The sequence below is a fragment of the Malaclemys terrapin genome, chromosome 9, assembly GCF_027887155.1.
Source record: "Malaclemys terrapin pileata isolate rMalTer1 chromosome 9, rMalTer1.hap1, whole genome shotgun sequence".
In the NCBI taxonomy this organism is placed as follows: domain Eukaryota; kingdom Metazoa; phylum Chordata; order Testudines; family Emydidae; genus Malaclemys; species Malaclemys terrapin.
This window is the reverse complement of record NC_071513.1, coordinates 63,111,651-63,137,967: the sequence shown is the minus strand read 5'-3', so window position 1 is coordinate 63,137,967 and position 26,317 is coordinate 63,111,651. Positions and strand designations below refer to the sequence as shown.

Sequence of the window (26,317 nt, the reverse complement as noted above, 5' to 3'; positions counted from 1 at the left end):
TATTAGTTCACAGGATGAATGTAGTGCAGGAAGTGACAATGCAAAGTTTCCTCTTCCTCCTACTAATAATATGCCTGACCTTGCTTTGGAGGGAGCTCCTCTGATGAGAGCGTTGTTCAGTACATTGCCCATTCAAATCCTTGGTCTTTCTGGTGAGACTACCAGAGACTGTTTGTGTGGTGAACACAGGGAGTGGGATAGGAGTTGTTTCAGAAGCAGACAAAGGCTATCAGCTCACTTTACTCAGGGTACTGAGTACCTTCCACATGGAGATAGTCACAGTTTCAGGATTAATTGCACCTTTGAACTCCCTTGTGATTTTCCTTGAGGGCACTCTCAAGGTTTCTGGCTCCCAGCCATTACCTCTCCCAGGCCGAGACCTCCACCTCTCTCCTTCCAGACTAGTGGTTTAAGCTTTACTCCTCACAGGCATTTCCCCAACACTCTGATGGTGATGTAACACCTATAGTTAACCTTTCTCCAGGGGTTCTAACAGTGTACACCACTCACTAGCCTTCCTTCACAAAGCATACCGGATTCGTTCTTAAAATAAAAGCACCACACAGAAAACATCTAAAACCAAAAAAGTTCCTGTGCACATGCTAAAAACTTAACAGAGGTCACCCATCAGTCTTATGAGGCCCTAGTAGACCAAAGCCTTTCCAATCCTTCCATGAGGGTGTGGCCTTTAGACAGGAGGTCCTGGCCACTTGCTGGATCAAAAAGAAAGCCCGAGTCAGTGTTAACCCAGTTTCAGAGTAGCAGCCGTGTTAGTCTGTATCCACAAAAAGAAGAACAGGAGTACTTGTGGCACCTTAGAGACTAACAAATTTATTAGAGCATAAGCTTTCGTGGACTACAGCCCACTTCTTCGGATGCATATAGAATGGAACATATAATGAGGAGATATATATACACACATACCGAGAGCATAAACAGGTGGGAGTTGTCTTACCAACTCTGAGAGGCCAATTAATTAAGAGAAAAAAAAAAAAAAAAAAAAAAACTTTTGAAGTGATAATCAAGCTAGCCGAGTACAGACAGTGTGATAAGAAGTGTGAGAGTACTTACAAGGGGAGATAGTCAACGTTAACCCAGATTTTTATCCCACAGTCCTTTTTTTGTCTGATCTCTGGATAAGCCAGTTTGAACTAGTACAGGTGAGCTTCTCCAGATGTTGGTACCTCTCTGGAGATGTTACAACCTGCATGACTTGCCGTAATCACCTCTCACTGTTTTTGGTTCTTGGGGAAGTTTGTGGTAACCCTCCCTGCTCGAGTTCCAATCCTTAGCTCAGAGTGAGACATAAACTGAATATAATATGGTCCTCACAGATATTACAGGGGATTGCAATAACTATCACGACTTTCTCTCTTTGTGATGCTCAGCCACATTTGAAGTGGCCACCTACAGGTGAAAACATCTGATTAACAAATCCTCAGGTTAGCCAGTTTTCTCCCATGGTCATGCTGCTAAGCACAATGTAGAGTTGAGTCTTGGTGATAAGACTGTCTTTTGATTTTGTCCAAATGCCAATGGTGAATTTAGCTTGATATGTTGTGAATGTAAAATGAAGTCAAGATAAGAACTCTCACTCTCCGAGCCCAGATGGTTTCAGGAAAAAAAAAAATCCTTCCCAGTGCTACAGATAATGGTAGGAGTCAGGCCATTAATCTCTAGACCTTCTAAGTCATGACCAGGGCCTCATGTACACTGCAATTTCTCAGCACCAGTATGATCAAGTCACTCCACTTATTTACAATTTCTCCTCTCCTTTTTCCCCTTCTTGTGGGGTTGGAACATAATCTACTCTCACCCTTTTTGGGGTGAAACACCCTGTAATGGGGTGGTCACCCTGCTCCTGCCCAGAGGGGTTAAAAACAGCCCTCAAGAGGGTTGTAGCTGGGGAAAGGCTGATTGGGGAAGCAGCCTCAGCTGGGGCCATGTCCCACTTAGAGCCCAGCTGGCCCTTATAAGAGGGCCAGGAGCACAGAGTCTCTCTCTCTCTCTCTCTCTCGCTGAGAGAGGAGGGCCTGGCTGCTGGGAGCTGAGCAGGGTACCTGAGTGGAGCAGGACTGGGGAAAGGCTAGAGGAACTGGGGAGCTCCAGCCTGGAAACTCCCCAGGCTGCAAGTCTTGATAAAGGCTGGAAAGGTCCTGGGGTTGCAGAGGGGCAGCCCAGGGTAGGCAAGGGCAGCAGGTCCAACCCCTCCCTTGCCTATGATGAGTGGCTTTTACACTGCAGTCTGCCCCAGTGAGTGGGGGCTAGATGGTGACTGGCAGTAGCTCAAGACTAGGCGAGATGGGGATAGGGGGTTGGGGGTTGCCCTGGGAGGGGAGACCCTGAGAGCTGAAGGGGTACTGCCAGGGGGCAGCACCCAAGGGAAAGGGGCACTGGGGTCTGGGAGGGACACGGGGCCAGGGACAGGCGAGACTCGGGTCTGCAGAGGGTGCTCTGGAGGCTGGAAGAGCTAATTCCCTGGATGACTAGCAGGAGGTGCCACAGGGTGAGTCATTGCCCCATTACACACCCCCACTCCATACATCTGACTAGTTCTGCTGGCTGGTGTGTAGATGTTGAGATGAATCCAAGTTTCCATTCACTCTGTGTCCCTCCTTGGTCGCTGTTTTGCAGGGGTGGAGCAGGCCCTCATTCTCCTGTCATGCTTCGAGCTACAGTGTCCTATGTGGTGCTGCAGGGAGAGGAGGCCACGTAGAATCAGGTAACAAACCTGTAATGAATAGTGTTCAGCGAGCTAGTCATCTAGTGAAGAGAATGTCGTTGTATAAATTATCTGTCAACATTCCCCAAATATTATGATCAATGATAGTATTCATCATAGTAACTTTGGCACATATTCTCCCACCATTACTCATGCTGAGAAGTACTTTACTCTGCAAGCAGTTGCCAGGGGTGAAAGTAACTTACAGGACTTACCGGTACTGCTGGAGTCCTGAGGGAGGCGTGGCCTCAACTGGAAGAGGCGGGGCCTCTTAAGATTTAAAGGCCCTGGGGCACTGGCTGTGGCTGGGAGCCCCAGGGCCTTTAAATCAACCCCGGGCTCCCAGCTGCAGAGGTGGCTGGGAGCTCCCAGGGCTCAGGGGCAAATTAAAGGGCCCAGGGCTCTGGCCGCCGCGGAGCTCCGGGCCCTTTAAATCCCCACCACAGCTCTGGCAGCTGGAGCTGCAGGTGGGATTTAAAGGGCTCTGGGCTCCCTGCAGCCGCGGGAGCTCCGGGCCTTTTGAATCCCCGCCTAAGCCCAGCTGCCGGGCTGGCTCTGGGATTTAAAGGGCCCAGAGCTCCCGTGGCTGTGGGGAGCCCCGAGCCTTGCCGGGCTGGGGCCGGGAGTTAAAGGGCCCGGAGCTCCCACTGCTGCAGGGAGCCCTGAGCCCTTTAAATCCCAGCCCCAGCCCGGCCACCGGAGCTGCGGGCGGGATTCAAAGGGCTCTGTGGGGAGCCCAGAGCCCTTTAAATCCCTGCCGCAGAAGTCGGTGCGGTCCGGCACGGCGTACTGGCTCTTGCCGGTACGCCGTACCGGCTTACTTTCACCTCTGGCAGTTGCATCAGTTTCACCGGTACTATTCTATAGTAAGATGCTCTTGAAGAAAAGCACTACTCCCGGCGAGGAAGGGTGGGAGACTCTGGCCCTTTGTGAATATTTCCAAGGACTTGACTTCTCTAAATTGACAAAGGGTGTTCATGGAGTCCAAGTCTCTTTTTCAGCCCCCTTCCATTACCCAATGAGTTAGGCCCAGATCTTGCCCTCAGTGAAGATGGATCTTTCTGAAGGGTATAAGAATTGGTTATGCTGCCTCTAAACTAACTCCTCTTTTGTTCAACACTCGCTCCCATGAGTATTCTTTGATGTCAGAGAGTAGTGGTACAGAACAAGTGGATTCACATTAGGCTAATGCCCTCTTCAAACTGCTGTTCCTTTAATGCCCAAATAACAAAAAGTGGGGCAGATTGAAAGACAAGTTTATTCTTGGGGCAAACACAACAACAGTCTAAGTGAATAGCAACAAGAGGAATATACACATGTTACAGAAGCAAGTACAATCCAGGAAAACTGCTTCAAAATACTTTTTAACAAAAAACAGTGGATCACTGGTCCTTATTTAGGCTTGCTCTATGAATTATTACCAGGAGACTCACAATCCCTCAGTTTCCCACGGGGTAGCCTCTACAAGATATTCACCTACATAGGCAAATCCCCCAATGACTGTCCATTTCTTCTCTGATAAAAGGATTCCAGCCTTTTCAAAGGGTGTTCATGGAGTCCAAGTCTCTTTTTCAGCCCCCTTCCATTACCCAATGAGTTAGGCCCAGATCTTGCCCTCAGTGAAGCCAATGGTAAAATGCTGAGGGGGCAGGTTGGGATCGTTAGAGCATGCTTTCTCCTAAACTCAGTTAACTTCTCTCTGATCATCTGAAGTGAGCCTGATGCATTTGGCATAAGAAAACAAGACACCTGCATCTTGTTTCCTTCAGAGATGGTGTCAGGTCATCTTTCCAGCTCATATGCACACATTTTTTGAATACTATGATTTGGTGCTTCTTGGTGGATACTATATGCCTATGGCATAAGCTCTCTATCCCACTATTATGGCCTGGTACTCACTGCTGTTTTACTGCTTGCAGTGATTCAGCCAGTTAAGCACAAGTCTATTTGCAGTTTATCATGTAAATAACAAACCACTCAGGTGAGCTCTGGCTTCCATACAAGAAGATCCAACTCTCATTTTCCACAGATGATGAAAGCAACAACCCGCAATATGCTTCATAGCTAAAGATAGTCAAAGGCTGTGGAGAGCCATTTAATGGAGGGGGAAGGGAGTAAATCTGAATGGTTCTGGGACCCCATGAGCCATGTTTCAATGCAACTCACTCATATGTGGCCCAGGTGCATGGGCTGCATTTTCTGCCCACCAGAAATAGCAAGACCCAGGGGATGGCTGAGCCAAATCTGAGTGGCACTGTGACCCTGAGCTTAATAGTGGTCAGGCCAGGGCTTGCATGGCCACCACCTATATCTGTAGCATATGGCTTCAGGGATATCTCTTTCAACCTTAAGACACCTGTGTTCGGTACAAAAATATGTGTGCAGTTGTGCAATTATCACACTTGTGAATGCAGATAAGTTAGACAAGCATTTAACTAGCTATTTTTGCATGTGAATTCCAGTTTGAATGTGCAGTAATTGTGTATCCTGGGCTTCTTAGAGTTTGAAAATCCAATCTTCAATATGCACCATCAAGAAACTCTCACCCATTCAGTCAAGATTAGTATGAGCAGGTTTGATAGGGAGGACCAGCTGTCCTGCTTTTTTATGTTCCCTCCCTGGGGAAAGGAAAGCAGTGAGCTAGGTCACATATATATTACCTAAATTTTATATTATCCAATGGCATATAGAGAGATGAGCCTTAGTTGTGATTAGACAGCGACTTCACAGATTTTGTCTTTGGTAACATGGACGATGCCTCCTGAAATTCCTGGTTTACAAAGTAATAACAAATGGCGTCTATGCAGCAGTTAGTGTTTGCTATGATTGAGGCCATGTGCAAGAATACATTACCTTTGTATATTACTGAGCAGCTGGTGCTGGTGGAATCCACAATAAACCGAACAATGTGCCCAATATTAACAGGTAAAAAGCATATTATGAACACAGCCATGTTTGCAGAAACAATGTAGATCGCTTTCTGGATTAGTTTTTCCTCATGTGGATTTGTTTTCTTCTTTCTCACAAGCTTCTTAATTATTTGAATTGAACAAAAGCTCAAGATGATTAATGGAATAAAAAATCCCCCAATAGTAAAGGCTAATGCCCCTTTGGATGGCTCCGTGGAAAACTTTTCAAAGCAAATCCCATGGTTTTCTTGCTCTTCCGATACTTCAGCTAAGCAAACAAAACTTATCACTAGTAGCCATAGAAATCCACTGGTGACAGCTGCCTTGAACGGGGACCTCAGAGTTATTGATTTTAGGGGGTACATTATTGCAATGTATCGATCAACAGCGGTGATGGTGATAATATAGATGCTTGCATACCGGTTTATAAAATATGTAGCTTCTAAAGCCAAGCACTTGTTATCTCGGGGCAGCGCATGGTTGTGGGAAAATGCTTTGAAGGGCAAAGTGAAGAGCAAACAACAGTCGGCAATCATTAAGTTGATCATGTACACTCTGGTTTCTGTCCATTTAGACAGTTTATAGCAAAACACCCAGAAAGCCAGAGCATTAAATAGGATTCCAAAAAGGAAAACTGGGATGTACACTATCAGCTGAATGAGATGAAAAGTTTCGGGCACTTTGATGCTGCTGTTGCTGCAGTTCATTTCTGGGTTTGTTCTGATGCACAGTTACTGGAAAAGAAGATTTTAAATTAGAGATGAAATACAGGAAAATCAGGTTTATTCATTTATTTCTACAGCACATTTATGGTGCTGGTGCTTCAGAGACTAAAACAAAGTTGAAGTTAGAGTTTACAATCTAAAAACTAGTCATTCTCCTAATGTATGAACTTAAATCTGAAATACTCGAGGAGGGATTGTGTGGAAGGTCTGCTGCTTCCCCCCAGGCTCTCTCTCATAGTCATCTTCTTAATTAGCAAGTTCCTTGCTTATTTGGTAGAGGCACCGAGAGGTCCCACTCAGGGTCCTTTGCTGCTAAGCTCTCTACCTACATGGAATGATAATATAGGCTTTTTTGCCTTCTCTTTCATGCAGTGGGACTTGCCAGGATAATCTAATTTAGTCTCTGCCTCAGAAACAGCACAGCAATCTGCCAAATAACAAGCACTTAGAAGATTCTGGTGGGTCTGTCAGTTGATGGTACATGGAGCTGGACTCCTCCGTGTCACTGGGCACCCACTCCTGAAGAAATACTGCTCTACGGAGCAAAAAGCTCTGAGAGACTCTCAAAGCAGAGGTTTCCTAGGGAATAGAGTTCCCCCTACTGAATGAGCAGTGGCTCTACCCACAACTTCTATGGCTCTCCAGGGGCCAGAACGCTCCTGGGGGAGGACTATCTTAAATCCTCCGTTCCAAATACAGCCCTTAGGCAGCCATTAGAGCCACAGGGCTAGGGAAGCCCAATCTGTCTTTGGTCCCAGAGAACCCCTTTCCAGGGGTGTTCCCAAAAAGGGGGGGGGGGGGCATGCAAAACTTATCTAGAGCTTCATTTCCTGTAAGATGGGGGTGGGCCCTGGGGAGAGGAGATGTGTGATTCCCTACCCCAGTCCCACTTACAGCCCAGAAAAAAATAAGCACAGATCAAAATGAAAGGCAGACTAAGGAAAAACTGAACTGACACCCAAACCAGCCCACCAAATGAGTGAAAACCGAACAAGCACAGCAGCTAGTCTGAACGCTGCCTAGTCATTGTACAGGATCCAGAAAAGTTTCAGAGTGAGCAGGCTCAAGTCTGCTTTCAATCTGTTTCCCTCTAGCTATTTCCTGATATCACTGAGGACAGTGAAAGTCATTATAACACAGAGCTAGTGAAATGGGGAAGATAACGCCAAAACAATGATAAAGAATTAAAAGTTACCTGTTCGTTTGCCATCCACTAATTGATTAACAAATCGCAAGAGATGCTTCAAGGCTTCGGGACTTACTTGAGTCAGATGTAAGGTCTAAGGTCTGTGCCACAGCACACAAAACACAGACAGTAATGTGGCAACTACTCTGTATGGCTGATGTGAACAAAAACAGCCCAACACTACTCCATTAGTAACACTTCCCTCTTCCTCTTTCATGAGTTCTCTGTGCATGTTATACATTCACCGTCCTGCCCAGATATGGTGAGTCTGTTACTGCCCTCTATTGTGTACCCAGCATTACACTTTCCAGCTCTAATTATACTTGAACGCAGAGCTGAAATGTTCTGTTCAGTAATTAAACAAAAGCAGTTTTTATAGTTAAATTTGATGCCCTTAACTTATTTTGTAACTTTTTCCCTTAAAGAAAATATAAAAATGGTATAGTTCCAAGTTGTTGCTGCTAATGGCTCTTCTGTGATTAGGGTACGCAACTGTGCCTGGCCCATTCACAGGCTATATAACTTGCAAGGGTACTTTTATATCCATGCCATCTACAAACCCATGAAAGAGCAAGGCACAGTCTGGTGCCGTTTTACATCTGTACATAGCAGAGTTGGTTTTTTTTTTTTAAAAAAAAGCCAGTTATTTTTCCTGGAACATTTTGAAAATATTTTGTTTTATTGACTTTTGAAAAAAGTGATTTTTTTTTCCTTCCAATTTTCAAATACTGCTTTTGGTTAAAAAAATGCAAGTTTTAGTAAAACATTTTCACTTTTTGTAAGGAAAAAACAAAATGCTAACTTTTTTTTTCTATGTTGAAAAGATTTTTGATTTTTCAGGTTCTGATTTTTCATTTAAAAAAACCCCAACGTCCTGAAAAGTGTCAACTGTATTAAAAATTTCTTGTTTGGGTCAAACAATCCTTTTTCAGTTGGGGAAAAAAATGGATGAAAAAAAAAAAAGAGGCTGTCCAGTGCTAGTGTTTAACTGCATAATAATACTACAGTAGACCTTCAGAGTTATGAACACCAGAGTAGCAGCCGTGTTAGTCTGTATCCGCAAAAAGAACAGGAGTACTTGTGGCACCTTAGAGACTAACAAATTTATTAGAGCATAAGCTTTCGTGGACTACAGCCCACTTCTTCGGATGCGGGCTGTAGTCCACGAAAGCTTATGCTCTAATAAATTTGTTAGTCTCTAAGGTGCCACAAGTACTCCTGTTCTTTTTATGAACACCAGAGTTACAAACTGACCAGTCAGTCACCTCAATTGGAAAAGCAAATACACAATCAGGCAGCAGCAGAGCCAAAAAAAAACACATCCCCAAACCAAATACCTTTTTATGAGCTATCTGCATCTGGGAGTGCAGCCACAATTAGCACATGTTAACAGCCTGTCAATCTATGCTAATTACCAGGTGCAAAAAGTAGTCACCAGTTTATTGAGTCCTTTGGTGGTCTTAAAACGTTGTTGCTGTTTGTGAAATTTTGTGGGGGGTTTTTCACATTGAAACATGAAGTTTTGTAATGTACTGTGGTTTGATGCAAAAATTGTTCTTTACAAGACTAACATGAGAATTTTGAAGCTGAATGAAATACTCCTATTTCTGAATGAAAACCCATGAAATTTCAGGGTTCTGACGGCCAATTTGTAGCAGTTGCACTCTATGCAAAATTCAAATTTTTGAGCTGTTCTTTTCTCCAATTTTATTGTTTCCCAAAGCCCGAGTACTGCGAAATGAACTAAATTATTTTTGAAGGTTGGTTGTTTCAGCTAAAAAGAGCAACAATGAAACATTTCACACTGTTGATATTTAAACTGTAATTGCTCATTATATTTCAAAGGTATCACAGCTGGACTATTTTCCCAGTCACTGTTTGCAGACACCCTGAGACTGTGTGGCAAAACTCTGACTTCAGAGCAAATTTTGCTATAGTAGGGACTTAATAAACACTACATAGTTATATAATATCCCTTGCAGTCTGTTTCTCAATGCATTAAAAGAGGATGTGACAGTTTTGCGGGCTCACAAAACCTAGACTTATTGCATCAACAGATGAATTACAGAACTGTGTGACTCAGCATTGTTATGAAGTCTACTACTGATTATGTATGTGTTACCCACTTCTTAGCTCCTTCTCACTCCAGAGGCAGTTGGCAGAGATCTGAGAGAGAGTCTTTAGCAGTGGAAAGTTGGTGTGGAGGGTGGATTTGTAGTGTGAAAATTGTGGAATTATGTAGCTATCTAGCTCTAAAGTAATCTGAAAAAACTTGCAACTAGATTCATGGGTGCAAATATTTTGTGCACTGGAAACACGAGACATTAAAGGATTATTTCACCACCTAAGGGCTGGGATTTTACAGAGGAGACTGTAACCAGATATATATGAAAATTTAGTACTGCAATGTATGTAGAGGGACCTAAACCAAAACCTCAGAGCTGAACAATCCTGAGTGTTTGAGGGAGTATGTGCCTGTAAGCAAAACCCAGACACAGATCCAAATTTCACAACTGGACCCGATTGAAAAATACACTGCATATTTAGTGTGTTTAGACTCTGACTCCCACTTTTGCATTCTGAGCCTCTTTCTACTGGCTTATAGTGTCACATTAGTACACCGGTACCTTTTGAGGAATTAATCAGCGAAGTGTTTTTATCACTAAAGTAAGAAAAAATACACTCATCAGAGCTTAGGTCAGTACTGACTTATTGGATATACTGCTCTATGTTAAACATAACACCGGGGCACCGCTTCTACTCTAAGAAAGCCATGGGAGTTTCCATAACTGAACCTTTTCCATGACTGAAGTCAATAATGCTATTCTAACAGGGTTTGATCTAAAAGCACTTGATATCCATTGAAAAACTCCCATTGACTTAAATGGTTTTAAGACCATAATTTAGTGTTAGCAGGATTGGGTGCTTAGGACTTCCTTGCAGTTTTCCCGATTTCAGCGTCTCTGCTGCCCACGCCCCCAGCAATGGCATGTTTCTGCCATCAGATGGCTTCATTATAAATCCAAGCGCTGTTTATTTTTGCAAAGATGTTACAGCCAACTGTGGCACAGGTTTACTGGAGATTGGCTTCCCCTTGCTGTCCAGGTACTTGTGGCAAAGAGTTGCAGCAGATGTTTGCAGCATCCCTTGTACAAATTAGTGTGACTGCTTGCCAGACATTGAGATATTCTTAGCTAGAATGTCTCTGAAGGATCATGGAGAGGGCGTGTGGAGAGCTGTTATGATCATGAACACAAGCCACTGGACAGCTGTATAAAATGTAATTGTTGAAGATCTGACTTGATCTAACACACAGCTACCTTCAGCTTGGACAAGGGGCCTGTCTCTGAATGAGACTGTCATAACAGCTGAGAAGCAATAACACTGTCTGACTGCATTCCTAGCATGGGAATCATGGAAGCAACATTCCTTTTTGATAATCATGTGAAACAACTGTAAGAATCCTCTCCCATTTCTGCATACTCTGTAAGGTGTGCAGGGGTTCGGAGAGATCTTCTGTGGCCTCATTCATTAACTCAGTCTCATCCAGGGGACTGGACTTGATGACCTCTCGAGGTCCCTTCCAGTCCTAGAATCTGTGAATCTATGAATCCTCTTCACAATTCAGACACTTGAGTATCCAGATGTATAGGGATGGAGCTTCACAGAAACTCATTCAGTGGCATGGTTTCTATGTCCTCCAATCCTGATACTATCCGACTACCAACACTTAATTATGAGCTGGTTATTAACACCCTCACTCACCCTGAGTAGAGCCTTGTAGCTTAGTATTGCTGGGCATGAGTAAACTTGCGTACAGGGTCGGCTCCAAGCACCAGCCGAGCAAGCAGGGGCTTGGGGCGGCAAACAGAGTGGGGCAGCACGTCCAGCTCTTCAGCGGGAATTCGGCTGCGGATCCCACACTCTCTCTTGGAGCAAAGGACCAGCTACTGAATTGCCGCCGAAGACTGAAGCGGTGGCGGTAGAGCTGCTGCCGAAGTGCCGCCGCTGGCCCTGCTTGCATACAGCTTGATTTGAGTGCAAGATTGAACTGTAAACAAGGATGTGGCAGTCTGTGTGCGGGAGCAGATGTTTTTGGGCTAGCTGAGCTAAATAGGAACACCCTGAACTGATAAGCTTGAAATGTGGTTAAAGTGAGATGTAAGCAATTGAACCTTACATGATCTGCAAAGGGATTGGTCCTTACATGATCCATATGATGTCCAAACCAATTAATTCAAGAAGTATATATGTTAGTAGGTAGGAAAAAATGTATATACACTGTGTAGGGCATAACGTGATTTGGAATTATGGTCTCACCCTCTACCTAAAGCCCTGTATCTGGCCAGGGCCAGTGTGGGCGTAGAGCTGTTACATGCCTGATAAAGTAACCTGAGTGATAAGCTGCTGTCAAACTGAGGTTTTTGGAGCCCCAGGTAAGTGGATGAAGTGTTCTCCCTGAACTGGCTGAGGTGCTCTGGATAAGTTAAGTGAAGAAGGTCTCAGAGGGAATCCCAACATATCTCACCTTACAAGTAGTTTCATTTCAATATGATCATCACTGAAGGGATCATTCAGTGTGGCCAATGGAAGGACAACAGATGCTGGTGCTATATTACAGTTTTTCATATAAAACAACATGTAATTCTCACAAATGCAGTCCATATACCCTCATTAAGCTCTTTAATTCATGCTAGTTTCTTGCACAACTTTTAATTGCAATAAAGAAGCCGCACAAACATCATATCACAGTGTCTCAGATCAATTCTCATACTCCTAATATATGACTAGAGTTTAGCAACTGACTATATTGACTCTTGATTTGCAATCACACATTTGTTTATAGGTATATTTTCAGGGCAGACCTAATTTCCTCTCGCCTTTTGTGCATGCAAGAATATTACACCCCCCACCCAATTTCTGTAGCATGCAGTACAAACTATGCAAAATATTTCTCACCAATGGCAGAAATTTTAAAAGATATCACTAATTTTCAGTTCACAAAACAGTAACATTTAAAAATTGTTTTCATTTCTAACTTGAATTGTGGAAAGATTGTTTTTTTGCATCTTAAACTGTTGTTTCTCATGTGATTACCCATGAAGCAACACTTGATAGTTTCACACAGCTCTATGCGTGGTAAGCTTGGTTACTACTAACAATGTTAGTTGCAAATAATATATTACAGCTACTTTAGACTAGCATTCAGGACTGGCCTTACCATGAGGTGAACTGAGGCGGCCGCCTCAGGTGCCAGACTTTGGGGAGCAGGAGGGCGCCACTAGGACCCAGAGTGTAGAAAATTGTCGTCTGCTGGTGCATATGTATTCTCTCTGCTCTAGATGCACGGAGATGGTCGAGTGCTGTGCTGGAGGAAGGAGGGCACAAGAGACATAACAGGCAGGCAGGAGAAAAGGTGAGAGGGAATAACAGAAAGTAGCAGGAGCTGCAGCGAGAGAGAGGAGGAGGAGCCTCTTATGTACCTCTCTAGCACCCCCAGGAGCCTGGACTGATTAACACCAGCTTCTCAGGGAGCTTCCTGTTTCCTGCTGCTTCCCTGAACCCACTTGAGGAAAACAGGCAGCCAACTGAAGTAGTAGGAGCTAGTAGCAGCCCAATGCTCAACTGAAGTAGTAGGAGCTAGTTAGGCCCTTAAGATGCTGACATATTCCCTCACTCAGGCTCTGCTACCAGCCTGCTTATTTGTCCCCTTCAATTGAGTGTTGAGAGCCACTATAGCTGGCACAGAACAGCAGTCATGAGTGAAAGAAGAAAACGCCCCTCTGGGGCAGCATTCAGAAAAAGAAAGAAAGCAAAGGAAGCTTTTCTATCTAAGCAGGAAGGAGCTCTCCTGAGATACATAGACACAAATGTTCACGGTGAGCCTCTCGGCCCCAGTGAGGATGTGAGTGGTGAGGAGATGCCTGATCTTCCAGTTAGTCAGAGTGCAGGTGACCTGGCAGCTATTGCAGCACCCATATCTCCATTTCAAATGGATGTAACCATGCATATTCCTGAAGAAAAGTGTAGATCAGAGAAGACTGTGGTGGAGGCGCAAGAAACAGCTGCTGCTGAGTTTAGTTCCTTAAGTCTAGATGATCCAGGACTGTGGACCCACTTGAGCAGTAGCCTGAGGGACTTCCTTGTACTGCATAGGCCACAGCAAGTGAAAAACTTCATGTTCCCCAAAGACAATGAAAATAGAAGTTTCCATCCAACACATTACTGGCGTGAAATCCCCAATGGTGACAAAGTAGAGAGGCCATGGCGTATGTACTCAAAAACCCAGAATGCTGCATAGTGTTTTTGTTGCAAACTCTTCCAGTCTAATGTTCCAGCCACATTGGGTTCTACAGGAACAAAGGACTGGAAAAATCTGGCTAGAAATCTGGCATGCCATGAGAAAGCAGCAAATCACCAGAGAGCATTCCATAGGTGGAAAGAGCTTGAGATGAGACTAAGGTTAAAGGCCACCATAGATGATCAGCATCAAGAGAAGACTGCGCCTGAGTATCTTTACTGGCAAAATGTTCTGAAAAGGCTCATTGCCATTGTGAGAATGCTTGCTAACTAAAACGTAGCACTGCGTGACACTTCAGAGCAGCTGTAAGTGCCAAACAATGGAAACTTCCTTAAAATTGTGGAGCTGATGGCTGAGTTTGATGCTGTACTCCAGGAGCATCTAAGAAGAGTCATCACCCAAGAAATGTACACACACCACTACCTTGGAAAAACAATTCAAAATGAGATCATACAGTTACTGGCAACAAAAGTCAAACAGAAGATTGTGGCAGATCTGAAGTCAGCAAGATATTACTCTGTCATTCTCGACTGCACACCTGACATCAGCCATACGGAACAAATTACTTTAATGGTGCGTTTTGTAACAACCACAGAACCTAGTGAAAATGTCCCTGCAATGGTGACTGTCAGAGAGCATTTTCTAGAATTTATTGACATTGATGATACTACAGAAGCTGCTATGACAAATGTGCTTCTTGAAAAGCTGGAAGATACGGGAATTGCGATAGCTGACATGAGAGATCAGGGCTATGATAATGGTGCCAACATGAGAGGAAACAACAGAGGAGTGCAGACACGGATCTGAGAGTTAAACCCTCGAGCTTTTTTTGTCCCGTGCAGTTCTCATTCATTGAACTTGGTGGTCAGTGATACAGCATCAGCTTCCAGTGAGGCTGCTGAATTTTTTAAAGTAATTCAAAGCATCTATGTATTTTTCACTGGATCAACTCATCGATGGCAAATTTTGAAGCAACATCTGGGAACATCCTCTCTGACACTGAAACCACTGAGTGCCACACGATGGGACAGTTGAGTGGAGACGATAAAGCCTATCAAACACTTCATTGGGAAGATAGATGATGCCATAGTTGCCATTATGGAGGATAATGCTATGACAGGAACTGTTCATGGGAAAACTGTGGCAGAGGGAAATGGAATCACCAGAAACATACATAACTTCAAATTTCTGTATGGCTTAGTGTTGTGGCATGACATATTGTTTGAAAAAAATGTTGTAAGCAAGAGACTCCAAGGTGTTGCCCTTGATATATCTGGAGCAATGGAACAACTGGACAAAGCCAAGTCATACCTACAGTCTTGCCGGTCAGATGAGGGATTTCAAAACATTCTGAAGAGTGCACAGAAGTTGGCAGAGGAACTTCACACTGAAGCTATTTTCCCACCCATGCAAGAATACAAGAGTCACCGAAGAAGAAGACATTTTGATTACGAGGCACGGGATAATCCCATGAGACCCCAAACAACAATTCAAAGTTGAATTCTTTAACCAGGTGCTAGATTGTGCAATACAGTCAGTTGAAGAACATTTCATGCAGCTCAAGGAACACAGCAGTATATTTGGGATGTTGTATGATATTCCAAAACTCCTCACTATACCTGAAGAAGACCTACACCAGCAGTGCAGGGCACTAGAGACAGTGTTGACACATGATGACATGCGCGATAGTGATGCGAGTGATTTAGGTGATGAACTGAAAGCCCTTTCAAGATAAATTTCAGCAGGATCAACTCCAAAGGCTGTGCTGGAACATATGTGCACAAATAAGATGACCACTCTCTTTCCAAATGCTTTTGTTGCTCTGCGCATACTTCTAACACTTCCTGTAACAGTTGCCAGAGGAGAACGCAGCCTCTCCAAGCTGAAGTTAATAAAAACACATCTACGCTCCACAATGACACAGGAGAGACTGGTTGCCCTTGCAACCATCTCAATAGAGCATGAGCTGGCCTAGACTGTGCACCTTCAGGAAGCAGTTCAAATCTTTGAACCAAGAAGGCACAAAGCACCACTCTGATTATTCAACCAGATAAAAATACCAGTGTTTACTATGCAGACAAGAAAAGTTACATTTGCTGTTCAGGCGTTTAAAAGTTAAGTGTTACTTACAAATTTTGAACAAGGCATTTTAAGTTGTTAGTTCTCCTTTATTGGGGTTGGTAGCAGAGCAGTACCATGAGAGGAGTAGAACAGGAAGAAAGCAGAATTGAGACCTTTCAAAGTTTTGGCCCAAGCGAGGGGACATGGGGGTGTCATTTGAGCTCCCCGCCTCAGGTGCCAAAATGTTGTGGGCCGGCCCTGCTAGCATTTAGTGCATGTATAATAGGATGTCTTGGCCTTGAGCTGTCCTTGCCTTCAAAAATGTGTAACATAAATTAAGTGTCCTGAAATCCTGTGGTTACGAAGTAATAACAAATGTCATCCAAGCAGCAGTTAATGTTTGCTCTGAATGAGGTCAGATGCATAAAAGTTGTAACATTTTCTATTACAGAGCAGCTGGCACTGATGGAGTCCATTACAACCCAAACAAAATGATCTTTATTAACAGGAAGTAAACATACTCTAAACTTGATCATGTTTGCCGAAAAAATGCAGGCAGCTTTCTGGATTAACTTTTTCTCACACACGAGGATCTGTTTTTTTTTCTCTTTTTTTCAAAAGTGTCTTAATGATCTGTATAGAACAAAAGCTTTTTTTTTTTTTTTTACCACATCTCTATGCAGGATCAGCAACTTTTATAGCCTTCTTCCAAAAGGGCCATCCTATTAATATAACTCTTGGGGCTCCACTGGCTACTTCCATACCTGCATAACCTAGTCCCCCTTAACTTATATGCAACAAAACCTCAAGCTGATTAATGGTGTAAAAAAATCCCCAAACACTAAAGACCAAAGACTTTTTTTTTTTAAAGGGATTTTTTAAATGCTTTTGAAAGCAGAAGTCATCTTCAGCTGGCAGTCGCAATACTTACTTAAGTAGCATTTGTTCTTAATATCCAAAGAAGTTCTCAGACAAAAGCCGACATAAAGAGGGACCGCAAACATTTTGTTTTCACGGGGGTATTTGATTGGAATGTATCTATCAACTGCTACAAGGTTGATAATGCAGATGTTCCTGGACCTATTTGTATAATAAATGGATTCTAAGATTGTATTGTGCGTCTTTTCCTCTCTTTGAAAAAAGATTTCGAGGGGCAAGTGAAGAGCAGAGAGCAGACTGCCATGACTAAGTTTCTCGTGTACACTTTGAATTCTGGCCATTTCTTCTGTTTACAGCATAATACCCATAAAGCCAGGGCACTAAATATGATGCCAAAAAGGAAAAGTGGGATGTAAACTATCAGTTGAATAAGCTGAACCATTTCATACATTTTCATGCTGTTGCCGCTGCAGTTGTGTGTGCCATCATTACACGCCATTATTGTAAAAGAAGCTTTTAAAGACATGAAATAGAACAAGACACTGTTACCCGGGGTGCCTGGGGCAGCCCTCACTGAAAATGCTGAGGTCAGGGCAGTCCAATGCAAAAAGGAGAGCAGATTCTCCCAAAATGTGGTCAACACTGAAGGTAGACTCCTCAACCAGTCATAAACTGCTCCTGGTCCTCCACACTGGTTATCAAGAAGCTAAAAAAGAAATCACGCAGACCTCTTTATTGCATTCCAGTTCTCTGGCTTCCACTCAGCACATAGGTCCAGTATGATGAGAAGTTCTTTAAAAACTCTGCTCACTATACAAAATGATCTTCTGACCCCAAAGGTTCAGCCACGTTACCAGGTCAATATTAGTTTGGCTCTTACCCAGAATACCACACACTGCCAGCCAATCCTTTAGTGCCTAAAACTAAAGGTTTTATTATAAAGAAAAAAGAACGAGAAGAGAGTTGTTAAATGATAAAGCAATGAAATACATACAGAGACTTCAAAGTCCATACATCAGGTTCTTAGCAGTATTGGTGAGTTTGCTGGCTTGAAAATCCCTCTGGAACACATCCAAAGCTTGGCTGGGTCAATCAGTCCTTTGTTCAGAGCTTCATTTTGTAGAAAAACCACTCCAGAGGTAAGAAGCAGGAATGAAGACAAAATGGAGATGATGCAGCTGCCTTTTATATTCCTTTTGCCATGTGGCTTGTATGTCCTGTGTCCCTGCTGCCTCAGCATATGGCATGGAAACGGCTTAGAGTTCTCTGTCCACAGGCATACCACATGCCTTGCTGACTCATAAGGTATATCCCCTTGTTCCTTTCAATGAGTTCATCGTACAGTTGATAACCCTTGATGGGCCATTGAACAGGCTAGGCACTGCTGATACCAATCTGTCTGTACAAGCACAAGTTTTGAAATACAGATATACCATACATATCTATAATTCAGAATACACAAAGGTGATACAAACATATAAACACCATACTTGGCAAATTATAACATTTTCGTAGCTGCCTTACATGGCATATCTGGTCGGATTCCTTGCAAATTTAGAATATTGGTATCAACAATACCATAAAGTCTCTCCAATATGCCATACTGCATCACAGACACTACTGTTGGTTTTTTTTGTGACCTGAAGAAGAGCGCTGTGTAAGCTTGAAAGCGTCTCTCTCTCTCTCTCATCAACAGATGTTGGCCCAACCTCACCCACCTTATCTGGAATCAACAACACTGCATGGAATATCTAAAAGTGGCAGTTTCTCTTCAGTGGGCTTCCTCTCTCTGTACATGTAATGTAAATCAGTGATTCTTTCAGCTTGTGTTTAATTTTGGCAAGATTCCATTCAGCATGTGTTGATTTTCCAGTGCTGACATTCAATCTACTTTATGTTTTAGATTTACTGTAGACAAAAGTATGGGATATTTTACATTTTTATGTTTTCCATTGTCCCTTATATTTTAAATCTAAAATATTATCCTATTATTTATTAGAATTATAGTAGTACCTAGAGGCTACAACTGAGAGCAGTGTGTCATTGTGTTTTAAGCAAGGTACAAACACAGTCCCTGCCCATAAGAGCTGAGAATTTACTTCTCTTCCATTTCACCTTTAAATCATTCCAGTCTTGCTTCTAGACACCAGATGCCAACTGTTAGCAGAAAACCACTTCTCTTCTCTCAGTGGTTACCTCTGTCATTCTCAAGGTTCTATTGCAGCACTCCTGGAATGGGGTAACCATGTCCCTGACACATCTGCTGGCCTTAAAGGGCCAATATAGCCCCATTTGAGGGAACCTTAATACACTAAATATGAAAATGAATAATGCAATACGTGCCGTGGCCTCTGCTTATGTGTCAATACATTCTATTATTTTAGCCCATCCCCTCATTTTTGATATGCCTGATATTTTTGCATTGACCACATGGACCTATGTTGTAGAAATTGTCAGAGGGGAAGAGGGAAGCTTGTTTAGCAGGCTAGTGCTTTTCTTTAAACTCAGGGGTGGACAATCATATAAGGGTCCAATGGTTCAAATGAACTAGAGTGCTATTGTAACAACTGGACCTACACATTTACCCTAATTGTAAGCTCACTGTAAGAGGTGAGTGAAAGTTCATAGAATGTCACAATAAATAACTTGTAACATATGTTGATGGCAAAAGGCGTGAAAGGGAGACAGATTAATTATTCCAAACAAAAAGACATACTGATCTAATTCAAGGACTGGGTTTAAAATCATGTCCTGGGCTCGGGGGGCGGGGGGGGAGAAAGGGGGGAGCACAAAAATTAAAGAACCAAACTTGAGCTGTTGCAATTCAACTTTATTAGATTCCACATATGGCTTGTATGAATACAGACCGCAAACATATACAATCCACCAGAACAGCACCTTCCATATGATACTTAAAATACTAATCAGAACTTAGTAAAAACTTTCTTCTTCAGCAAGATTCTAAACAACCAAAAATTGTCACTGATTTAATTAATACTGGAGATTGAGAGACTATTCAAAACGTTCACTTTTGAAATGGTGATAAAGCTGCTTTTTTTTTTTTTTTTTAAACAACGCCAGGGTGCTCTCAAAAGCTGGAAAATTCTACAATCCAGAAGACAGTGAGGAAGATTCTCCAGTGCTTCAGATGTACATGGGCAAAAAGGAAGATGTGAAGAGACTCTTCCACATCTGCCATTTGAGTACAGCAGTTTCCATAGTTTAGAATCTTAGCTGAGTAAATGAGGGTTTGCAAACTCAGGCAAGGAGGCTTCAAACCCATGAGCTGTCTTCAAAGTAGAAAACCAGAAAGGAAACTTAGAATCATGACTCATAGCCAGCTCTTCTTCTTGGATAATGTCTGTCACTCTTTTTTGAGCAGTTGATTAAGACACTGACAATAGGTGAGTAATAGAAAAACCCAATGGGGGCTATAATAAATTGAAGGGTATTTTGCCATGGAAATAAGGAATACAGGTTGTTCCTCCACCTCCTGAACATCGGGCACATCTTATCATTTCTGTTAGGCAACCTTAAATGAGAAGACTTTAGGGGGAAAACTTAGCAGGAGAAGAAGCTGACAGCCAACCAACACTGGAGTGAGTTTCACCATTATAGCTGCCATCCTCACCATCTCCGTGGACCCCAGGAGCCAGCATGACACCATTGTGCTGCCTTCAACCTAACTCTGAGGACTGTTCTAACCAAACAGACCAGATGACACCCCATCCTCACCGGCTCTGGCTAAATCCCAAACAGCTGGAATGTGAGACTCTTGTCACCGCCCTGTCCCCCCATGCCCTTTTCCTTCCTTACCTCATTTCGCCTCTCTCTCTCTCTCTCTCCTGCTCTCCTTTTTCCATCTGTCTAACAAGAGTCTGGCTTCGGTGTCCAAAACTGTATGTCTTGCAACAGTGCTGTACACCTGTTCCCAGAGAGGCAGCTAGAAGCAATGCCCAGAACAGCCCCATGCTGGCACAAGTTTGCCAGGTCTCAGAGTGGCTGATCAGATCATGTGATGCCTGAATTTTTCCAGCAGTGAAGGTGCAAGTGTGAGTCAATGCCAGAGACTGGATTTTCTACCTTTTCGTTCGTGTGTGTGTGTGTGTGTGTGTGTGTGGTTTTGTCTTCTAGGAAACAGTTTTGGACTTTAACAACAGCAATAGCTCCAGCTCCAGGCATCTGCTTCTTGTTCGCCCAGAAGGGCAGTTAATGCTGTACCATCTTAAAGACTGTCAGACATTGCTCTCCAGATAACCGGGGTGGGGAAGTGCTAAAAATGAAACCCTTACTCCTGTACTTTACATTTCAAATGCTTTAACTGATTTCCCTTTTTCTGTATCTTCTAACAAAAGGTGAAAAAAATTAATGGTGTGTTTGCCCTAGTACTAAGCAGGCTGAGGTATACCAACCCTTGGCCTTTTTTACAACTGTACAATGCTGGACAATTACAGGTTCCTGTCTGGTAACACCTTTGCCTCGCTGGGCCCACTGAAATTAATACAACAGGCCCAATGGTAGGGTCCCTTACAGTTTGTGGGGAGGAGCCAGAGTAGCTGCATGGAATGTGGGAGCTGGCTGGCTGAGGAGGACTGGCACCTAAGCTGAACAGCAAACCAGTCAGCGCAGGAGAGACAAAGCAGCCCCCTCAGCCTAGCTAGCAGGCTGAAGAATTCCCTCCTTGCCCACATGCAGTAAGGCACTGCCCAGGGTCTCTCCAGCCTTCCCCTCCTCCCTGCCCAAAACTAGGACTGGCTGACAGGCCCAAACAGTCTGGGTGCAATCTGTGAGCAGGGCACTAAATGTGATCAGAATGCCCTTGAGCCTAGCAGATCATACAGGTGTACTGATACATGGGTCAGGGCTATGGTCAGTGGGTGTGTGTGTGTGTGTGGGTGCTCACACAGTACTCTTTACTTATGTAATCACCCATTCCTTATGTATGCATTCACCTATTGCAGTGGTCACCAACCAGTCGATCGCAATCAACTGTTCAATCCTAGAGGATCTCCCAGTCAATCACGATCTCTGACGGCACAATGGGGCTGTCCAAGCCCCATGCCGCTCCCGGAAGCAGCCAACGCGCCTTCAGCCCTGGGGACAGGGGGGCAGGGGTCTCCCTCTGTGCACTGCTCCTGCCTGCAAGCACTGCTCCCATAGCTCCCATTGGCCGAGAAAAGGGAGCTGTGGCTAATGGGAGCTGCGGGGGGGGGGGGGGGGGGGGCGGTGCTTGCAGAGAGGGGCAGTACGTGGAGCCATGTGCTGCCCGCCCCCTCCTATTGGGCCACAGGGGCACGTTGGCCCCTTTCAGGAGCGGCGTGGGGCCGGGGTAAGCAGGGAGCCTGCCTTAGCCTTGTTGCGCCACCAACCGGGAGCCGCCAGAGGTAAGTGCTGCCCGGTGGGAGGCCGCACCCCAAACCCTAGCCCTGAGCCCCCCTCCTGCACCCCACCCCTCTGCCCCAGCCCTGATCCACCTCACAGAGCCAGCACCCAGCACCCCAACCCCCTACCCCAGCTCTGACCCCCCCTCCCAGAGCCAGCACCCTGTACCCCCTCCTGTACCCCAACACTCTGCTGCAGCCCGGTGCCCCCTCCTGCACCCAAAGTCCCTCCCAGAGCCCACACCTTGCACCCCCTCCTGCACCCCAACACCCCCTCCTGCACCCAAACTTCCTCCCAGAACTTGCACCCCTCACCCTATCCTGCACCCCAGCCCCCGCCACAGGCTCAGCCCAGAGCCCCCTCCCACACTGTGAACCCCTCGGCCCAAGCCCAGAGCCCACACCCCCTTCCAAACCCCAACACCCTGCCCCAGCCTGGTGAAAGATGGTGGGGGAGAGCGAGTGACGGGGGGGGGGAATGGAGTGAGTGGGGCGGGAGCGGGGCCTCTGGGAAGGGGCAGGGTATATCCTGGGTTGCCCTTAAATTCAAAAAGTGATCTTGAGCATAAAAAGGTTGGAGACCACTGACCTATTATATCTTTTTGGCATTAAATTTTGATAATGAACGTATGAACTGACATTGTTTCCCTTGCTTTATTTTTTCCACCTTTTGCCATTTTGGGTTCCTTCTCTCCTGTCCTTTTCTTTCCAGAATGTGGCTGTATCTTTCTCCCACTTCTTTCAGTGTCAGTTTTCCATCTCATTTTTACCCATCTACCCTTTATTCCCCCCCCAAACCCCCGTTTCCTGCCCCTTCTTTTGTTCTCTCATCCTCACTGGCCTCTTCCCTAGCCTGAGCCTCAGGAATCTTCTGTGGAAAGGGAAAAGCAGATGCTGAAAAATGATTGATTGCAGAGGGGAAGCATAGGAAGTGGGAAAAAGAGCAGCTGAGGCGAGACAAACAGATGCAAAATTCCTCGCTTTCTATCCCTACTGCAGACCCGGGCCTCACTGGAGCCCTAGATTTGTAACCAGCTGCTATTGCTGGTTTTCTTTGGTATCGCACAAACTGGTTTTTAATTTTCAGTCATTTTTTGTTCTTTGCAGGTCACCTTTGAAAACCAGAATGTTTGATATTATGAACCAGGCTCTGTGAAAAATGAAAGGTTCCCATGGTAAAGAGTGGTCTGCTGTAAAGCATTGAGCGGAGAATACCATTTAGCCACACAAAGTGCTGAAAAGCAGAATGTCAGGGGCTTTTAGTGATGAAGGTATAAATGTACACAGAGACAAGCAACACAACTGGGAATCGTGGCCCTAAATCTTTGCTGGTAATATTGCAGTGCTAGAATTATTTTTCTGTCAGTGTGAAAGGGAAATGACCAGAAAACAGCGCAGGAAATAAGCATGTAAAAATAGCCTGATTTTCAAAGGTGCTGAGCACCTAGAACGCGCAGTGAAATTCAGCCCTAAAACTACACCAAAGAACTAGATTCACTCTCCTGTAAGGAGGTGCAAATTCTACCTGTTTATGTTACCATGGCCTGCTCCACAGAGGGATGAAGCACCCAAGGGACAGTGGAGGGCAAAGGTAACATTACACCAGGTGAGATCAGCTTTTGTCTGTGTCAAGGATCCTTAGTGAAACAGGCAATGACTCAGCAACCTCTTCCTCCCCTCCCCCCGTCCCCCTCCCCCCCACTGTAACTTTGCTTCCATCCTGGCCAGTGTGCTTGGTTTTTGGTGCAACACTGGCTGGGTGTGGGCCCTTAAACAAAATTGAAGTTACAGGTACCTTGGGCTATCATAACCCATCTCCTGGGGCCCTGTGGAAGGGTGTTCAGTTCACACAAACTGCCTCAAATTAATTGTTCCATGCCCCCTTCGTGCCCTCAAAAGAAAGGAAACAAACTGCACTGTAGCACTGTATTCAACAGGTGAAAATAAAACAAGACTCAAGATAAAAAATGAAAAAGTTACTTGCAGTGCACAAAACTACTGCAAGAAAAGCCTCCACACAACAATAAAGGGGCCTTCTTGTTCCAACAGATATTGCCCAGTGTTCTGTGCACAGAATCAATTGCCAATTACTCTGACGTTAAAAAAAAAAAAAGAAAAAACCCACACACTCACTAACCTTCCAACTTTTTTGCTATGTGTTAAACTTACTTCCTGCCCAGTGGCAACGCTGTCTCTGAAGCTCTCACCTGACTCCATTGCACTAACTCCCATTATATTTTTGGCCCAAACTTATCAATAGGATGGAGCGGATACTTGCTGTGAATCATCAAGCAAGAGAAAAGTTTACAAAGGCTGACCTGCATCACTCAACTGTTTTGTTGATTTTGCAAACATATATAAAGCTTAAATTTACAGTTTGCCTATGCATAGACGGCTAGTGTGTGCTTTTAGCCCTGATTAAGTGATAGCATGTAAACAGCACCTCTGAAGGAGAGCCCCCCTAGAGACATTGTGACTCAGACACACCCTGCACAATGGGCAATAAGGATACTGTGTGGCTTAAGTGACAATGCCTCTCCTGTGTTTCCCTCTTCCTCCTAGAGCAGGGGGTGGGCAAACTTTTTGGCCTGAGGGCCACATCTGGGTATAGAAATTGTATGGAGGGCCATGAATGCTTACAAAATTGGGGTAGGGGTGTAGGAGGGGGTGAGGGAGATGGCTGGAGGGTGCAGGCTCTGGGGCGGGGCCAAAAATGAGGAATTCAGAGTGCAGGAGGGGACTCCGGGCTGGGGCGGGCAGGGTGGAGTGCAGGTGGGTGGGAGGGGAGAGGGCTCCGGCTGGGGGTGCGGGTTCTGGGGTGGGGCTGGGGATGAGGAGTTCGGGGTGTAGGCGGGTGGTCCAGGCTGGGGCCGAGGGGTTCGGAGGGCAGGAGGGGGAATCAGGGCTGGGGCAGGGGGTTGGGGCACAAAGGGAGGCTCAGGGGTGCAGGCTCTGGATGGCGCTTACCTCAAGTAGCTCCCAGAAGCAGTGGCATGTCCCCCCTCCGGTTTTTACACGGAGGCGCAGCCAGGCAGCTCTGCTGCACACTGCCCCGTCCGCAGGCACTGCTCCTGCAGCTCCCATTGGCTGCGGTTCCCGGCCAATGGGAGCTGCGGGGGTGGTGCTTGGAGCAGGGGCAGCATGCAGAGTTGAGCTCCCTGGCTGCCCCTATGTGTAGGAGCCGGAGTGGGAGCCATGACGCTGCTTCTCAGAGCCGCGCAGAGCAGCCCCCTGACCTTGCTCCCAGCTGTAGCGCCGGAGTGGGGCAAGCCCCAGACCCCACTCCCCAGGAGGAGCTCGAGGGCTGGATTAAAATGGCTGGCAGGCTGGATCCAGCCCCGCGGGCCATAGTTTGCCCACCCGTGTCCTACATTGTTTCTTTCCAGTTTGAGGAATGCACTAACCATTGGCCACTAATCAATGAAAAGGCAGTGAGGCAGATAGCCTTTTGCACTGGGTTGAAAACGTGACCCTCACTGATAACTACCTGCTGCAAATGACTAAATACCATCTGTTAGCTCTTGGGGGAGGTGGGAAGTGCAGGGAATAACTGATTTTTAAAAAAATTAAAATTGATGCAGTTGGGCTCATGTTAAATGTAAGTGAATACCTTGATCACATTCATCCTTTTAGAGACGTAGGTCAAGATACTTATAACTGCCTATTTTTATACAATATGTTTATGACCTCGTGTGGCAATAGCTGTCTATTAAATAATGGTCTGAAGGAAAGGTGCAGGCAGATTGGTGAAGAGAGCTTCCAAACAAAGATGGGCTTTATCTTAGCCTTTGGAAGCGTTCAGCTCTGTATCTGGACTTTGCCCATCTCTAATATAGGGTCAGATTATGTCTGGCTTATGGCCGGTGAGCCACAATGCACCCTTATCACCTACGGAGGCTGCACCGTAGACGAAGTAGCTTGCTGGCTCCAGCATTACAGTTTGGAAATAGACTTGGGAGTGTTTCACTGCAACGGGCTTGCTGTACTCATTTCAAGCAAATGAGCCTGACTTTCACCCTCACTGACTGAGCCCATTCATCATATCGTTTTCCACTCAAATGCCATGTAACATGCACAATGCAATCAATTCTAGGCTCCCACACAGCAAGAGGAGTCAAGTTTTCCTTCACCAGATGATGGAAGCAAAGAAACC

General features: G+C 45.0%; 1 protein-coding gene and 1 pseudogene across 1 annotated transcript; both read right to left on the bottom strand.

Moving 5' to 3' along the window:
* Positions 1–3,961: 3,961 nt before the first annotated feature.
* On the bottom strand, positions 3,962–7,854 carry LOC128843331 (G-protein coupled receptor 35-like). Its single transcript, XM_054040101.1, has 2 exons — positions 7,552–7,854; positions 3,962–6,365 (listed from the first exon to the last, which is right to left on the bottom strand). Exon 2 carries the CDS (start codon positions 6,336–6,338, stop codon positions 5,424–5,426), a length of 915 nt encoding a protein of 304 aa, XP_053896076.1. The 5' UTR covers positions 6,339–6,365; positions 7,552–7,854; the 3' UTR covers positions 3,962–5,423.
* Positions 7,855–16,141: 8,287 nt separating this feature from the next.
* On the bottom strand, positions 16,142–17,282 carry LOC128843762 (G-protein coupled receptor 35-like; annotated as a pseudogene).
* Between the last annotated feature and the right edge of the window lie 9,035 nt (positions 17,283–26,317).

Bases quoted from the DNA above. Each gene is read 5' to 3' on its own strand.
- LOC128843331 (XM_054040101.1), bottom strand. From the start codon at position 6,338: ATGAACTGCAGCAACAGCAGCATCAAAGTGCCCGAAACTTTTCATCTC.